General features: G+C 45.2%; 1 protein-coding gene across 2 annotated transcripts in view; it reads right to left on the bottom strand.

Moving 5' to 3' along the window:
• Window positions 1-18,764, bottom strand: part of DPP6 (dipeptidyl peptidase like 6) — a 510,047-nt gene that overhangs the window by 406,412 nt on the left and 84,871 nt on the right. Inside the window, exon 1 of one of the 2 annotated variants that reach the window (XM_058041730.1) lies at window positions 16,885-17,724. The exons of the other annotated variant lie outside the window; for it this stretch is intronic. Within the exon in view, the coding sequence (XP_057897713.1) occupies window positions 16,885-17,085 (201 nt within the window). The 5' untranslated portion in view covers window positions 17,086-17,724. Of the gene's footprint in view, window positions 1-16,884; window positions 17,725-18,764 lie in introns of those variants that run through there. 2 annotated transcript variants of the gene reach the window in all.

The following is an 18,764-nucleotide window of genomic DNA, read 5'->3' as shown; positions in this document are numbered from 1 at the left end:
GTGTGAACTCTGCTGCTTGATCTTTGCTGTATTGAGAAGTAAAAAATAAAAAGAGTTTTAGTGCCGCACAGTTTGGACATTTTGTTGGCTGAATAATTTCTAGCACAATGCCTTTTAGCCCAGGGCTTAGAAAAACCATCAAGAACAGAAAGCTCAAGTAAGATTATAGGATATAACAAGAACACTTCATCTTAACAGCAGTGTGGAAACAATATCAGATGGCTTTTATTGCATAACCAAAATCTTCTGAAAAATCTACCCAATACAACCTAGGGATTTAAATGTTCCTGAAAAATTAAATGCCACACAGGAGGAGAAGGCAGCTCTCTAACTCCCAGCCATGTGCCACAGCCATGGGTCTGGCTGATTTACTGCTCACATTCAGCTTGCCTTCCCTCCGCTGCTGGGATGAGATACCTGGAGGTTTCTTTGGCAATTTCCCACCATCATCATCACTGTCCTGAGCACCCAATCCACTGCTGTGCACTTGTGCAAAGCTGTCCCCTGCCTCCTCTGCCTCTAAACACACTGACAGAGCACCACTGTCACTGCTTCCCCTCAGCACCCATTCCAGAAAGCTCCACTTCTGCTGCTCCCCTCCTGCACTGCTCAAAAGAGCAGAATTCCCCTCTCCTCTCTCAGTGCTGGAATAATTGGTAAGAAATTTGCTGCCTCAGAGCAATCCTGCTACATTAAACCTCTTCCCACGTGTCATCACTTGATTTGGAGGAGTGGCTGCATGAAACCAGTCTGGGCTGTGGGTCAAGTTCTCACAAGTGCTCAGGGCCACACGTACCAGAGGACACAGCTGCTCACAAGCCATTCCCTCACTGGCAACATTGTGAGCTTGAAAATTCAGCACTAGGGATACTGAGGGGAAGAAGCCAACAGGAATTACCTGGCATTGCCTGTGGTAGCCCTTCTTGGGTCATTTTTGCACTCACCATCTGCTGAGGAGCACAGGCCTTCATCCAGGTACTCTTACCACCACCACCACACCCAACCATGCTCACTTTTCCTCAGTTTTGTTTCCAAATCTCCTGGGTTTCATCTGCTGAGGAGCACAGCCCCTCATCCTGGCACTCTCACCACCATCACCACACCCAACCATGCTCATTTTTCCTCAGTTTTCTTTCCAATTCTCCTATGTTTCCTGTGTTCAGAAAGGACAGGAGAGAGGAGACCCCTCCTGGCTCTGCAGCAGCAGCCAAGAGCTCAGCCTGGGAGATGGGGCTTGGAACAAGGCTGAGAATGAATCCCAGACTTCTCACCAGACAAATGCCACACAGTTAAGGGCAGTTTTACTCCTCCAGGTGAGGCCTCTAAAACATTTTGTGTTTCATTACTCAAATATTCCAATGCATGTTAAACCACTCTGAGCCCATACAGTGCAATGAGCCCTTGAAAGGCACCAGGTGTGTTCCTACATGAAGTGAACTCTTGCTCTGCCTGTTTGTGAGAGGAAAAACAGAGAAACTTTATGAACTTTTGTGCTTACAGCTGGGAAATTCTGTCACAGGAGCAGCACTGCTTCTATGGCCTGGAGGTGATTTGTATTTAAAAAAGGAAAATACTCAGTGAGGCCATTCAAACTCAGCTCAGTGTTCTTGATCATTTGAATGTACTGAGCTACTAAATTCTCCTAAAATCTACAACTCAGGTAGTCTGGAGATAATGTTCATACATTCTAGTGGTCCTATAACAGAAAACAAGCTGTCTGATATTCTGAGTTTCTCATCCATAGGCTTTTCTTTGCAAACTGTCTTTTTTATGGAGATAAGCAAAGTTACTATGAAGGACTCTGGGACTGTGTAGAAACACTAAAGCCAAGCAAAGAAAAAGAACCTACAATTCTACAACAATAAAGGAAAAAGAACTGCACTGAATTAGATTTTCCCCCACGGAATATTTGCAGCATAAATGTCTATAGATGCTGCTGCCCTCCTAGTGACAGACCTCTTGACATCTTCCCTCTGGAAATGAAAAAGTGTTTGGCCCACAGGGGAGGGAGCTGGAAATGTTTAGAGAAATATCATAGACATCTGACGCAAGTTGTTTGAAATGCAGCAATCAAGGGACTCTCAAATAAACCTGACTGAACTATCTTAAAATACCTTTAAAGGACAAATTCGGCCCTGTATAACCCATTTGACTGTGATTATTTTTTTAAACAAACACAGAGTCTAATAACCTTTACCTCATCTGGAGACTCTTTGAAAAGATGTTTATCCTGCATAATCAAAACTGAGTTCCTGTTGCCTAGCTGGAGGCAGAGACCTCTTCACTGGCTCATGCAAAATTTCAATATGTTTAGTTTAAAAAGTGGCCCATATGTTTTCTCTGCTTCATAGTGCAAGTATACAATCCCATAAAAGTAGGATTTCTGAGATCTAGCCTAAAGCTAGATATAACTTTTATCTTTGCCCAGCCTTTCTAGAAGACTCTTTCAATACTTCAATGCTCAAGATCATGAAAATCTTGTTATTTCCTGCCTAAAAAAATTTATGACCAGATCAGAGCCATCAATTCTTATTCCAACAATATCCTTCATTTAAAAAAACTTTACTGTCTCCAGAGAAGGGCCCATTGACCTGAATAAATGAGAATCAGTGATTGTTGAAGCTGACCAAGAAAAATGCTGCAAATGCCTCAGTCTGACAATGAAACTTTCTCCTAGATAGATATCCAGAGGATGGACAGATTCTCCATTTCCACCATTATCCGCAGAAAGGAGAGCCTAAGTCATGGAAAATTCTAATCTCCTGCTTTGATAAGAGATAAGACCTATTAAGTATAAAAAGCCTCTTTGTCTTTTAGTCAGCACACAAATTTACATTTGGAAACTCTGGAGATTATGTCACTGTGATGTAACAAACATATTCTGGTGCTGTATCTCTCTGGACTTCTCTGAGCTTCAGAGGAAGAAAAGAGAAGTAAGCACTAACTATGAGATATTTACTAAGTTTTCATCAGAAAGTTCAGCAATGTCAGCAGACAAGCTCTCAAATAACCCATTTGATTAAAAGCTGCCACCAGATTTCTGCACCGAATCTTAGAAATTTGGGGTATCTAAACTGAGGTTAAGAGGCTCAGTTTCAAAATTCCTGGTTGCCCCTTTACCCCTTAACCAGCCTCTGCTTCACATTCATGAAAACAAATGGGATAGAAAAATAAAACAGTCACATTTTCTCACTTGTTTGGAAAGTCACAGCCAGCCCATATGAAAGAAGAGAGAAGGAGAGAGGAAAGGCATTCCCTAATGCCCAACATGCATTTTACAACCAGTCCATAAATCATCCTTCTTCTCTTTGCAGCAATGCCCTGAGCAGAACAGAGCACTCCTGGAATGGTTCATTACTTACAAACATTTGATGAAAGTGGATTCAGCTTTTGGTTTATGATCCAACATGCTGGAGGAAGATGAGTTTTCCAGATGAGACACAGGCTATACACACAAAGCAAACTGCTCCTTTCTGCTCCTTTCTGCTTTTCAGTGCTGTCCAAGGTAAAGAAAAACCCAGGAGTGGGCTGCTGCCAAAATGGGCCCCACAGTTATCACTTATCCCTGCTAGACACATTGATCCTTGCACAATTCATCTTCACAGCACTGTGGCAAACAGGAAAAACCTCTGTTACACAGATTCTTTATAATTTTTTTCTTTAAGTTACTTTAAGTCTTGCAGTTTATGAGTCTTTCCCTCAATTATGAGCTATCTCAGCAATCTGCCTTTGAAGCAAGGCTCACCAAACCTTTCTCAAAGGGCCCTGGAGCCTGCTGATTGAGCTGTCTCACTGAAGCCTTGCTATTGGTACACCTTTGGAGTGCTTTTAATCATTTTATGAAGTTAGGAAATCCTCATCTATTAAACTGCAGCGGACCACAGAGAAATTTTATGGCTTGTCACCAATCGAGACCAGCTGAAAGGGAAGCAGAACGGTGCTTTCAAATTAAATTACAGTTTTTCAGCTTGGACTGGCACAATCTGTCTTCAGCAAAAGAGGGGGCCTTGTGTGGAACTTTTAGAGCAAATTCAACCCTCTGATTCACACTGCTGCTCCCTGCATTTTGCACTGAGCTGCACAGTTACAAAGGTGACTGTGGCACTCTCAGGCATCCTTCCAGCCCAAGGTCCAGGTGCTGTCTGCCATTTCCTATTTGGAAATATCTGCGCTATTTCCAAATTGGAAATCTCCTATTTCCAGGAGAGCTCCAGCTCAGCACACATAGGGAGGCACAGTGAAGGAACATGGTTATAATTTGAGGGATTTCACATGCAGCACACACAGGGAGGGACAGTGAAGGAACATGGTTATAATTTGAGGGATTTCACATGCAGATTTACTGAGTGGGATTAAACTGGTTTTAACCTTGCTCTTAACCTTCACCTTCTGTGCCCAGCGCCATGAGGCACTTTCTGTAACTCATCCAAAAAATGAGAGAGCCACCACAGAGCTGTGCAGTTGCAATGAGCACCCCTGGGAGAGAGGAAATGTTCCCTCATGACCCAACATGAGAGAAGACAGAGGATTTCCTCTCTTCTGCCTCTCCTCTAAGATCAAGTTTGCCCATTGCCTGGAGAAGAACAACTTACTGAGGAACAAATAGCTTGCCAGTGACTTAATTGTAAAAATAGAACAAAACACCAACAAAAAATAACCATTTTGGCCATGTTTATATGTGCTCTGAATTTACATCCTGTGAATGTGCTGTTACCTTCTCTGAACATTCATGGGAAGAAAATTTCAAACCCCCCTAGATTTAAGTGGTCACAGACAGTGAAGGTGCTCCTGTCCATGGGAAAGAAGATTTTTAAGATCCCTTTCAACCCACAATTCTGTGATTTCCATGATTCTCTTAGAGAACCTCTCCAAACATCAAACATACACTTCTATACAACCCTGTAATACAAACGCAGTTAATCTAGGCTGAAAGTATACCAGAAAAAGATAATATATTCTGATGTAAACTAAATTTTAAAGTGTTTTATAAGTGACATTACCTTGAATTTTTTATTCACATTTCAAACATATCAGAAGGATATTTTTTCTCCTTAGACTGCAGGTGTAGCACTACATAGCTAGTTACAAGTTAAGTATTTATAAAATACCTTCTTAGAGACACTAAAAAGGAGATGAGACTGAGAATTATACAGCTTTTCTGTCAGGTGTTTTATAAAGATATCAAATGTTTGCTGAATTCTAAAGAGAAAAAAAAATGGAAAAAGTTATCATAGAACCAAAATACAGCACAAATGGCTTCCAATCTCTTCCCTCTGGAGGCACCAGAACACTTCATAAGAGGGATAAGAGTAGAAGAGACAATTCAGGAAAAAACATCAGACAAAAATGTCCAGTCTTCCAGATTACAAAGAGCCTGCCTTCCTGTCAAGAATGAGCTGCTAGATTAGGCTAAATAGAACGAAAAGGAAAATATGGAATATTCTGTCTCAGCCACAAAAAGTATTTTGCCCCATAGGGAAAAAACAAAAAATTAGAAGAAAAATTCCTTCTATTCCAGTATCAGAGCTGGCTTCCAGTGCTGTTCCTCATGGCTTTCCACTTTCTTCTTTCTTTTCCTTGTCCTCGGTCTGTTTCTCATCCTCTTGTTTTTAATCTTGCTCCCAGAGTCTGCCTCATTCTTTCCCCCAGAGACAAATTAAACTGAGGACATTGATTGAAAATTCCCATCCAGGCTCTTAATGAGTGTATCATGGCTGTGTCTCCTTTTGGGCAAAGGAAATCTCAGAAAGGTTTTCGTTCACTAAAGCTGCCAGCACAGCCCAGACACCCCACACACACAGAAGGCAGAGAGTCTTTGAAAAAAAGAAAAAAGAAACCTCAGGGACAGCAACCACAAATTACTCCATTCTGCCCATCTTCCTTTCCATATTTGCTTCCCTTTTTTTCCTCAGTGGCCTTTCCCACCTCCTTAGTACGTGACTTTTAACCCAGACACCCTTTCCATCTATCAAATCTTGACACCTATATTCATGCTTCCCCAAGACCAACTTTGTCACTTTACCACATTAGCCAGGTTTCCCTTTTTGTCAACTCTTGGTGTTTTTTCCCTCTGCCAACCACTGCTCCCTTTTCCACTTTAGCAGCCAAAGCACAACAGTCTGATAACTGCTCACCCAGTATCATGTATCTCCTTATTATCTGCTACATTATCCTTATCTAATTGCATGCACTTTGGCTCAATCTGACATTTTCAAAACTACAGATGCTTATTAGCTTTTCTTAGCTAAAAGAAAAAATGTGCATTATAGTGATTATCAGTTCCTGGCAGTGCCTGTGAAACATTGTAATGAGAGAGACCTTTAGCCCACCATAAACAAGCACAATCAGGGCCTGTTTTGGTTATTAGCAATGCTCCTACAAATGTTGCCACTGTCAGAATTAATGACAGCACTACTAATTATTAATAATATCATGTTTCTGTCCATGGTTTCTTTTTAGCCCAAAGATTTAGGCCCAAAGCAAAAATTATTTAATTCTGCACCCTTCACAAGGAAGCCATGAAAAAAGTGACAGCCTTGATTCTTTTTGGTGTCCAAGAGATGCAGGTCCTGCCTCACAAAGGTAAATAACTGGCTGAAGGTCATGCAGCAGGTCAGTGACAGACCCAGCAACTGCAAGACTTCCCTAAGGGTTATTCCAGTGCTCCACCACTGATCCATGTCCCCTCAAACAGAAGGTATCCAAATGTGCCCAGAAATCAGTGAGAATTGCCCACTCCTTGAAGAAACCTGTGTCAATCTCACCATCCTCAAACACAGAGAGTATAAACAAGGCAAGTACAATAGAAGGGGTTACTGTGATCCAAAACCTTGGCTATGTCAGTTTTAATTAATTACTCTTGTTTGCAATGACTCACTGTATGTGTTCTGACAAGTGTTTGTGCTGCAGTTCATAACAGAACAAAGGAGCTGCTTCAACAGCTCCCACTTTATCAGAGACACCATTGTGAAGCACTATAATACCTTCAGTGTTTTCTCCATGTGTCTCCTCTTGTATCTGGCATTACACCAAAGAAATATTTAAAAAGAAGAAGAAAAGAAAAAAAAATGAAAAAGAAGTTAATATAGAGCAGGCAGAGGAACTGTATCAATACAGTGCAGAGATTCAATATGCCTAGCAGGAAGAGTAGTAGAAGTGAAAATCTTTGGTTCACTATATTTATGTGTCTATGGCAACATGGTTGTTGATTTCTACAGCTTCCCTGAGAACAAAGTAATAGAAGTTCAGTCTTTTAAATATTGCTTTTCTTTTCTAGCACCCAGATGAAATAGAAGTACAAAAACAAATTCAAAACCAAATCATATTTAATAGAGGTTATACAGAAACATGAGGAAAGATTAAGCAATAAATTACAAACAAAGATAGGATTCTGCAGTCACATGAAACATAATCCCACAAGCAATCTGTGCAAATCTCAGAGCTGTGTATGCAATAAACTTATCTTGGGACAATCAGTCTCTTATGCAAGAGGTCAAACTCTATTTAAAGCAGATCCCAACATCCCCTTTGCTCTCTGCTCAAGTCTGCCCGTGCTTTCCCATGAAACACAAGACAGCCCAGCCTATCCTGAGGGGAGGGCAGGGACCAGGCAGGAGCTGAACTTTGCAGTGCCAGAGGGAGCATCCCTGGGAAGTGGCTGGACTGGAGCCATCTGGGTTTGCTGGACACCATCCTTAGGAGCCAGGGCAGGGAGATAAGGCTGCCAGCAGCCCCCTGTTGGATAGGGAGGAAGAACTGACTCATGGCTTCCCAGCAGTGCAAAAAAAACCCCAGAATTCTTCTCCATGAGGTAGAGCTGAGGGATGGGAGAGAGGAAGAGATGAGCTGTGCTTGCTGCCCCGATGGTTTATAAGGTATCCAGAAGTTTTGGGAGCAAATTGGAAGAGCCCTCCACCCCAGAGCCACCTCCAACAGCACCCTACCAGCCAGCAGCAGCAGCTGCCACAGGATTCCTTTTCTGTGACCCTGCTACAAGCATAAGTGTCTGTTTTGCTGCTGTTAGCAGGTCATACTTTTTCTTTTGCCTAAAGCTGGCCTTATAAATAAAAGTCTTTTAAAATCCCCTTAGCCAGAGGCACTGCAGGACACTTGAATTCTTCTTTGCAGACACAAACCGTACAGACTGGGCTCTGCACACCACTGCTCACACCCTTGAGAAGGGACAGCAGCCAGAACCAAGCCTCCTGCTGCTGGGCTGCTCCCTCTGGCCCTGCCAGTACAGGAGGAAAGCAGCAGGCACAGGGATCCTGAGCAAACCTCCTGCAGGCTCTGCTCACCAAGTGCCTTCAGATCTTCAGGGCTTGGAGACTGCAGCAACATCTGTAATTGCTCAGTCTGCATGGGTTTCACTTCTCCTCTGACCAAAATGCCTCAGCTACATTCTTTCACAGGGAGTTGGAGCTTATTTTAATGGAGAATAAGGAACACAAGCATGCTTTTGTCATAAACACTTTAAAATCAATGACTGTGGTATAACTGGAGCTGAGGTTACCAAGCATTTCCCACTGCTGCATTTCCATTTCATGTAGCTCTGTATATCCAAAAGAGAAAGCCTGGGGAGAAATTTGCATTTGCTTTTGAGTTCTGCCTAGACTGAAATCTGCTTGAAATGCTGAAGCAGATGCTATTGACAAATACTGAAAAGAAATATAAAAAGCCCCAAACCACCCCCTCCCTGAAATACTATAAAGAAAGCATTAAGATACCCCTGTCCTTCCTTTTGCATGCTTTAAATCTCCTTTTGCTCAAAGCAAACTCCAAAGCCTTGAAGAGCTGGAAAACTGTCAGAAATGAGTGCTAGATACAACAAAGACTTAAATGTGCCAGACTTCACAATTAGCTTTACACCTGTAAGAATATCCATGGTGATAACTTGAACAATTTTTAGTATTAAAACCCCTGGGGCCCAAAACCAGAAACTGCAATAGCTCACAGGGCTGAGCCACAGCAGACCATTGCTGCCATAGAGCTGACATGAACTGTCTGTGTGCCACCTCAGCCCCCAATTTTCCATCTGCAAAGTGAATATAGTAGCAGTAAAAATAATAATAATAATAATAATAATAATAATAATAATAATAATAATAATAATAATAATAATAATAATAATAATAATAATAATAATAATGCAGTTTTAACAGGCACAGAGACTGCAACTCCTGGAAGAATCTATGTAATAGCTGAGCTCAAACTTATAAGCACCTTGTTTAGAGTAAAATAATTTACACCTTGTAAGTGATAAACAATTTAAAAACATTTCATTTTCCTCCGTAGAGAGTCACAAAATTGATCTTTTTCTGATTACCTCACACACTTCAGTACCTCTGTGTAAACTTAAATATTCTCAGAGTGAATGAGGACCAGACCCCTCTCTACCTCTCCCTCTGCCTCCGTAGTGCAAGTTCTCTGGGGCTTAAAAACTGCATTAATCTTTGCTGTAATCTTTGGGAAGACTTTCAAGTACTGTTTTGACAAAATAAACGATGAAATATCTCTAAATTAAAGTGCTTAAAAAATAAGATGCAATTAAAGCTCTGGTTGCATGTGGAAAATGTATGTTCCCAAACACTCTACAGGTGGAAATATTGTGAAGGACTTCTCTCTTTCCAGCACAGAGAAACCACTGCCCATTCCCCTTCAGAACACTTTCCTGGATTGTCCCACCACATTCTCCCTCTGTTCCCTCCTGCTCTGTGCTGCAAAACATCCATGAGCCAATACTCATTCCCATTCTCTTTTATAAAGGGGCAGTAAAAATTATGGCACAGTGGTCTATTCCTATAGATGAATGAACACACTCAAAATATGCTTTAACTCAGTCAACTCACCCACATTGAATCTTAGCAGTACCAAACACCCACAATTTAATGGATACATACAATATTTTCAAAGGTGCATATATCAGTAGAAAAAAACTAATCGAAAATGAGTATTTGTGCAACTAAATAGGAAATATATTTCAGTATCTATTTTTGTGTTTGACCACAAATGTTTTGAAACGCCTTGAAATGACAAACCTAAATTTTCTGCATGTACTTTTGAAAAAACACACTGTATCACAACCAATGGGTGAAAATCAGTGAGTGAAAGAGGCTTTTGGAAAAAAAAAATTGGCTTTTTTTTTTTTTTTTGCTTTCCTTTGGGAGAACAGAGAAAAACATTCCCTTACAAGGAAGGTTTATTTCTTCCCTCCTTCCTCCTTCCTCCAAAACTATTGCTGAACCCTTTCTTATGAGCTTTGAAAACAAATATTTCCACCAGAAGGTGAAAAAGAGAGTTACAAAATTGCCACGAGTTCCAGCAGACCCAGAGAAAGCAGGGAGGAGTTGAAGAACCCCCACGTGTAGGTGTGAGTGTGTAAACAAGGGGGTGGTTGATGTTTCCCTGCAAAATCCAGGAAAAGCCAAGCGCTCCATAGGAGCAGTGTGATCACCACACGCTGCCACCCCTTGGTCACGGGATGAAAATGCTCACACCTCACAGCAACGTGCTGGGAATCAGGCAAAAATCCCCCAAAAATCAGCCTGCAGTTAGTGAACTGTAATGGGAGGGTTTGCTGCACCAGGACAAGCATAAATATATTAGCCCAAAATAAAGTAAAGCTTTTTATTTTATGGGACAAAATTTTCTGACTCTCAAAGAGCATTTTCCAAGCTGGGGTACCCACCCTAAGGACTCCCTTCAGTCTGGCCTTTGCTGAAACAAAAATACATAAATAGGTGGAGAACAGCACGTACTCACAGATTTATATTTTTTTTCCCCACCTCCTATGTCTTTAAAACCCCTTGGAAACCAACTTGAGCTGCTCCAGCCCTGGGCTCAGTCTCTGCTTTCTGCACTGGAGCTCCCAGCTCAGAAAGAGAAATAACATGAGCCGAGTACTCCACGTGAAGCATCCCAACCTATGGCACAGTTCACTACTATTAGAGAAATGATTCAGCCTCTTCACACAGTTATTTCTGAATACTTAAAAATACATTTGCTCTGGTAGATTTTTTAGTGTGTGCATCATCACCACGGCTGGGGAAGACTGCAGAAACAGAGGCGGATTTTAAACCGGCAGCAAATATCATAAGTTTGTTTAATTATAGATATAGCCATAAAGTGAAGTGTAAAAAGTGTATCACTTGCAGATCAGTGTCCAATATTCAGAAATCATAAAATATATGATGAGCTTCTGTGCAAATAGAACCTATGATTTTAATAAGGTTTGTAGCTATTCCTTTTGAAGGAAGTAAGCAGCAATTTTTATTCCTTTCAAAAGGTGAGCTTACAGAATGTCAGCAGGGCCTAACTATTTCCATGGAAATATCCATTCCCACTCTCTGCATCTTAATGGCTGGAGGATAACTGAGTTCAGCTCAAAGAACTCACCAAGAAGATTCCAGGAGAATCTTACAGACTTAAGAATAGGAGATTCTTGCAGAGTTAAACAGTTGGTTTTGCCCATACACACAGCACTACAGATCTATAGATAGACTTCTGATACAATTCAAGCTGTTATAGTTTACAACAAAGTCAGGGTTTCTGCAGTCCCACAAACTCTTCCATAAAATCAGTTCCTTCATCTCTTTAGGAGAAAAACAGCCCAATTTTGAAATGCCTGTTGCCTGAATCTCAGGCCTCAATATTTCTGAAGGTTCTGTCCCTGACACACATTTCTGGGAGGTAATATCTCCTCCTGTTAGACAAATAATGAACTAAATATTAACACTTTCAATTAAATGTAACAGCAAGTCTGATGTACCAAATTACATTTTACTTTATTTTTTTACACTGATAGCTTTGATTTTCACTTTTTCAGACTCACTCTGTTAACAAAGAATATTTGATTTGCTAAATCCTTGATTTAATCAAGCACAAAACACAGTTTTACTGAGGCATCTCAAAACAATCTGTATTTATATCTGAATGAAAACCTTCTCAAAAGGTAAATAAGTCTGAATAATCAATTGCAGAATTAATAAAGTATAATATATGGCCAAATGTAATTTTAAACAAATGGAAAAAAGAAAGAAATATTCAGAAATCAGTTTTTGAAAGAATATTGAGAGGAATTAAAGCTTTTGCACTTTGAGACTGGCTTTTTTTTTTATATGCTTAAGTCTCAATTAAAGCCAAAAAGAGTTTTGGCTAAGTAATGAACCTGTAAGAATGCAGCATGTGGCTTTTCATACAAAAAAAAATGTTATGATATTTCACTGGAGGATTCAATATTTTTAACAGATAACTTAACAATTCACTTTAAAAAGTACTTCTGTGAGTGACTTATAAAATGGATCAATATTCCACGTTACAGGGAAGTGTTGAATTTTTTATGCACCTGATTAATGCATTGTTATCATCCCAGTAATTAAAAGGAGCGGCATTACACACAATCAGCATGATACATCTTACTCAGCACCTCCTGGCAGTTGCCTGCAAAAATTAAACTCATTAATCACTGTGATGCCAAGAAAGAAGCCTGGAAAAGATGAAGAAGCTCTATTTTATAGGAAAACAGTTCTCAAGTCAACATGTAGGAGAAAATCCCTTCCACTCTACGATATGCAAAGCATTTCTCTCATCAGTCTAAAAGGTAAACCAATCAAAATTACCATTTCAAAAGTAACATCATCAATCTAAAAAAAGAGAATTATGCTAACAAAATTGTATAACCTGATATACCACCACATTAAACTGAATGAAGAGTTCTCAGAGATGTTTCCTCATCTAAATAAATGTAGTAAAAAGCTAATTTTATAACAAGGTAAATATGTATTCTGAATTTTGTTTAAAGCGGTTGTAATAACTTTAATATCAATGATGCCACAGAGCCAACTAGGAAGTGTTTTTCAGGGGTCATTTACACAGAACCTAGTTTCTTTATTAGTCCTCTTGTAAATAACATTAATGTCTCATCAGATTAACAATTAATATGAACATTTTGCAAGACTTAATTCAGGTTTTCTCCAGTAGTTTGGTCTACTATATATGTTTTCTTATATACCTGCCATGAGTTGAGTTATAGTAAAAACTTTAAAATTCTAAAAATCATAGTAAAAATTTTAAAATTCAAAAGAATGCTGTGACCTCTACTTTTATGTTACTAAAACAATGTTCTCAAGTGTGTCTCAATAGTGCCTGTAGGTCAGCAGTTGTCATATAAAATCATTAGTGGTTTTGATTTTAATTTTCTTAGGGAGTTACCACCCCCTTTTAACTCTTTACAGATTTCAAGCAGTATTTTTCCATCAGTAGTACTTCCAGTGGACAGAATGCTTACTTATAATACTGTGACCTTCAAAGGCAACATCCTGTCTTTCCCTCTGTTTTGTTCTGCATTGAGCTCTGTGCTGGTGCTTAAAAATACAGCACACATATTTCAGTAGGAAAAGTCATCATCACTAACCCATAAAATACACTCAGTTCTTTCCCTTTTATTAATCACATGACAAAGTTAGGAACAGAACAGTCTCATTCTCAGGTTTGTTTTGATATTTCCAAGTGTGGGAAGGGAGAAAACCCTTTGTTTCTATATGTTTAAGTTCTAGATTCTCCTAACACATTGATGTCAAAAGATGAAAGAAAAGATGAAAGACAATGTGAATGCCCCAGTTGTGCAAGACAGAAAACAGAAGTCTAATCTTAGGAAAGAGTTTCCAGTGCTGCCCTTCCCCATGATGAGCAATAGCACGTACTCCTGGCACCCTGCACAATCAGATCACTCTCCCCGGACCTGTCCCATGCTCTTTGCCAGCTCTCTGCCTCACTTTCCCCCTTCCCTCAAGGCTCTCATGCCCAGGGCTGCATTTGCTCTTCCTGAGCGAGCTTGACTGCTGTCGCCACAGACAAGGGCGAGATGTCACTGTCAGCTCGCCCCAGCACGGTCCTGGGAGTGTTTGGAGAGCAAATAGCTCCTCCTGACCCGGGATAGGAGGGTTTGGCACCCTGGACTGCTCCTCCTAACCCAGGACAGGAGGAGTTCAGCACCGCGGACAGCTCCTTCTGACCCGGGAGAAGAGGGGTTCGGCACCCCATACTCCTTCCGACCCGAGACAGGAGGGGTTCGGCACCCCATACTCCTTCCGACTCGAGACAGGAGGGGTTCGGCATCCCATACTCCTTCTGACACAGACAGGAGTGGTTTGGTATCCTGGACAGCTCCTTTGGATCCGAGACAGGAGGTTCTGGGCACCTCAGAGAGCTCCTTCTGACCCGGGACAGAGGGGTTCGGCACCCCAGACAGCTCCTTCTGACCCGGGACAGGAGGGGGTTCGGCACCCCAGACAGCTCCTTCTGACCCGGGACAGGAGGGGTTCCATCTCGGACAGCTCCTTCCGATCCAGACGGGAGGGGTTCGGCACCCTGGACAGATCCTCCTGACCTGGGACAGGAGGAGTTCAGAACCTTGGACAGCTCCTTCTGACCCGGGACAGGAGGGGATCGGCACTGCAGACAGCTTCTCCTGACCCAGGACAGGAGGGGATCGGCACTGCAGACAGCTTCTCCTGACCCAGGACAGGAGGGGATCGGCACTGCAGACAGCTCCTTCTGACCCGGGACAGGAGGGGATCGGCACTGCAGACAGCTTCTCCTGACCCAGGACAGAGGGGTTCGGAACCTCGGACAGCTCCTTCTAACACGGGACAAGAGGGTTCGGTATCTCGGGCAGCTCCTTCTGACCCAGAAGGAGTCAGGGGTTCGGCATCCCGGACAGCCGCCCCAGTACCGTCCCGCTCCACCCCGGTTCAGCACCGCGGACACCTCCCGCCTCCCGCCTCCGCCGGGCCCCGCGGGCCGGGCCCCGCTCCCTGAAACACGCAATTTAAGGACATTCCCACTGGTTCGTCACGACTTCATCCTCAAGGCCTGAACGACCCTCTGCCAGAGACCACCAGCTCAGATTTCCCAGTCTCTGCTGAAGGGCTCTCTTGTGAACTGCCGAGCCACTTTCTAGGACAGGTTGCCCCTTTTAGAAACAATCACACTAAGTGTCCACGTGCGTTAAAGTGTCACCCCAAATCCCTGATTCTGGGCACACTTTTTTGCATTTCGTTGCAGAAGACACCAGGGAGGCACAGACAGCAGTGTCCCTCAACCGTGCCCAGCAGTCACTGGGCACCCACACAACTCTGAGGGGATGAGGGAAGAAAAGAAAGGGAAAAAAAAAAAAAAAAAGAAAGAGAGAAAAACTTTCCTTACAGAAGTTAAAGGATGTTATTATTATTATTATTACTCTGGAGCCTGTCAGCAGAAATCCCTCGCACATGATAAACTGCAGGCTTTCCTCTGCTTCCGCACTCAGCGCTTCTAGTGACCAGAGAAGCGGCTCCAGACATCTGCTGTCTGCAAGTCCAGGAAAGCGGAATTAAAACAATGAGGAAAATGTGCCTGAGCCCAGCCCTGGAGGTGGCACTCCGCTGGCTCGCAGCGACATCTAGAGCCCAGCACACGGCCGGGAAGGGCCTCGTGTCCCCAGCCACACCGGGAGAGAGTCACCAGTGGGTACGGGCACCCGGGGAAGGGCCTGGTGTCCTCCTGCACCTGGCCAGGGCCAAGGGCCATCAGTGCCAAGATCGTGAGCGATTCACAGGGAAGAGTCAATTCAGGTCCCTGGCACTGCTGTCCCCCGGGGCTGTCAGCATTCGGTCACCTCGGGGAGAGGTTTAGGTCGATTGGCCCCATCGCTGACAGAAGTGCCCTTGCTCTGTGGACCACAAAAGTCTTTACAAAGGGACGGGAGAACGGACAGGGATTTAAAAGATAAACCGAGAGCATTTCCCTGCATACACAACTCTCTCCACGGAGTGAAGCAGCCCTGCTGTTGTGGCTTGAAGCTGTGCCTTGCTTGGGAAGGCTCCCAGAGCCAAAGCTAAACCCTGCTGCAAAGCTAATGCGTCCCACTCGGGCAAGAAGTATTTTTAACAGGCACAAACATTATTCCCAGCTGCAGCCATTTGCTTCCCCTTGTGTGTGCTTCCACAGAGGCAAAACACACTCAAATCCCTCTGCAAACTGCAAACCTAACACCAGCCTGCCATGCGGAGCCACACGTTTTGATCTATCACTGGTCCTTGTTCTCTCAGTCTGTCCCCCTCCTCGCCACCCCAAAAGAACCAGGGGGAATCGACCCGGACTAGTTTAACTCCATCGGACACAGCAGGCAGCCAGCGGCCTGGATTAGTCACTCGTTACTAAGGCGATATGCAGATGCACCCTTTGAAGGAGAGGAAGGTGCGCGGCCGAAGTTTTCGGCTTCCCCGCGGGAGCCCGCCCGGGGACAGCGGGGAGGGGGCACAGAGAGACCCCGAAACGGCTGCTCAGGGGTTAAAAAGTTTCCCTGCTGCCAGCTTAGGAGGAGGCTGACAGGAAGGCGAGGAGGGAGGGACGAGGTAAAGACTTCTGCCCCGGGAGAGTGTTAAAGGGTAAAGCACGGAATAAAAATTCTAAAATATTTTTTAAAAAATTTAAAAATGAAAAAGGGCATGGGGAGGCTTGTCGCCTAGCTTGGGGGCAGCAGGACGGGGCTGGCACCTGGCGTTTCCCACGGCGCTGACCCCGCGCCCCCAGCCCCGTTCCCGGGAGCGCAGAGCCGCGCAGGGAGCTCGGTACCGGGAGAGCTGCGGGGCCAGCGCGGGGCGGGCGGGTCCCGGCTCCGCTCGGCTCCCGGCGGGCTCCGTCCCGCACTATTCCCGGCACTCCAGGGCAAGAGGAGCAGCGCGAACACCCGCCGGGAAAGACGAGCGGACAAAGCGCAAGAAAATCGCTGCCGGCTTAGAGGGGCACACAGCCATCCCGCAGGACAGGGGGCGGGGAGGGGGGGGCACCCAAAACCCAACCCAAAACCCAACCCAGCCCCACGCGAGCCACAGCGGCGCTTACATCCTCCTCCTCGCAGTCACTTCGCGACTGGTACTGGAAGCGGGGCCGGGCGCCTTCCTGTTGCAATGGACGCGGGGTCTTGCCGGCAGCGCCGTCCTCCTCGCTGCTCTGGGCGCCCAGGAGGTGACTCGCTTCGGGGGGAACGGGGAACGAGCGGGAGGTGTTGATCTTCCCGCTGAACCGCTGGTACAGCGAAGCCATGAAGTCAATCCGCGGGAAGCGAGGGAGAGGGAGGGCAAGAGAGCCGCTTCCTTTTTTTTTTTTTCTTCCCCTCCTCTCTTCTTTTTTGGCTACAGCATGCTACACATGAGGGTGAGGATCAGTCCCACATCAGTGGGAGGGAGAGAGAGGGATGCTGCTCCCCGGTCCCCTCTGCACCGGCACCCGGAGAGAAGCCGGGGGGTTCAAGAGAGCAGAGACGGGGGAGTGATGAGAGGAAGAAGAGAGAAGATAGATAAATAAATAATAAAACGCGATCGAGCCGTAACACCACAGGCCCCGGGAACGCTGCACCATCCAGTGTTGGGAAGGAAAAAAAAATAGAAGAGAAAAAAAAAAATCACCAAAACACTCCACGAAGACGTACCCCTGATAATGGCGCCTGAGTGGATCAGCATTAAATGTGCTTTGGGGGTGTGCGTGTGTGTTTGCAAAAGCACGGAGGAAAAAAAAAAAAAAAAAAAAAAAGGAAGGGGGGCTGGCTCAATCGCTGGCTGTCAGCGGCTCCCCAGGCAGAGGTGGCGGAGCAGTCGCCTCCGAGGTCGCATACCAACAGTGTGCACAGGCGAGAGGCAGAGTGACAGAGTGTGTGAGACGGAGTGGAAGAGGCTGGGAAGCCTCATTCAAAGCACGTTGCTCTTCCAGGGAAGGAGGGCTCTTCTACGATAATCTCCTTTTCGGTACCTTCTGGGGATATTTTCCTGCCTATATTTTTTTTTCTTTCTTTTTTTTTTTTTTCTTTTCTTTTTTTTTTTTTTTTCCCGGGGAAACAACTCAAAAAAGAAAAAAAAAAAAAAAAAAAAGGCAACAGACACCTGATCGCCAGCCGAGAGAGAGGAAAAAGAGGTGGGGAGGGGGAAGGCGAGGCTGGGAGGCGGGACCGGCGGCCGGAGGGGCTCTGGGAGGCCGCTGGGCGCGGAGAGGCTCGGCCCCAGCAAGGGGCGAGGGGAGGGAGGGCGAAGCCTGCCCCCAGCCCTGCCCTTCCCCAGAGGGCTCGGCTCAGCCCGGCCAGCGGGCACTGCCCGGTGCCCGTCCCTCCGCCCGTCCTGCTGCCCCCCACGGCCGCGGAGAGGAGCGAGAACAGGGGAGGGATGCGGCTTTTTTGGAGGTGGTCGTTGTCGTCGCTTTTTAAAATAATCCGGTAAATCGCGTCTCTTACTATTTTTGTATTAATTCATTTTTGCTGCATTAAAACGTGCTTCAGCGCCCCTCAGTGGAAATCCGCCCAAAGCTGCTGCCGGCGGCTCCGGCCGGGGATAAACAACCGCGATCCCGGCGGCGGGGATGGAGCGGGGCTGGGCTGGGGCCGGGGTCGGAGCTGGGGTCGGGGTCGGGGTCAGGGTCAGGGTCGGGGCCGGGACACACCGAGAGCCCCAGCACGGCCTTTGCTCGGGGCCCCCCGGCCCTGGAGCCGCGGCCGCCGCTCCGGGCGGGGACAGCGGGCACGGCCCCGGCGGGCACACCGGGCACAGACACCGGAGCTGCCAGCGGGGACACCGCGCACGGCCCGGGCAGCACCGCGGAGCCACAGCGAGGTCCTGCCCGGCCCGGCTGCTCCGGACAGGCGGTGACAGTCCCTGTTGCTCCAGCATCAGGCACAGGGGTTTCCATAGCAACAGATGCTTAGGTTAAAAGGAAAGTGGCAGAGTCGGTGTCCCCTC

The sequence above is a fragment of the Melospiza georgiana genome, chromosome 1, assembly GCF_028018845.1.
Source record: "Melospiza georgiana isolate bMelGeo1 chromosome 1, bMelGeo1.pri, whole genome shotgun sequence".
In the NCBI taxonomy this organism is placed as follows: Eukaryota; Metazoa; Chordata; class Aves; order Passeriformes; family Passerellidae; genus Melospiza; species Melospiza georgiana.
Note: the sequence above shows the minus strand (reverse complement) of the source record. Positions and strands in the feature narration are given on the sequence as shown.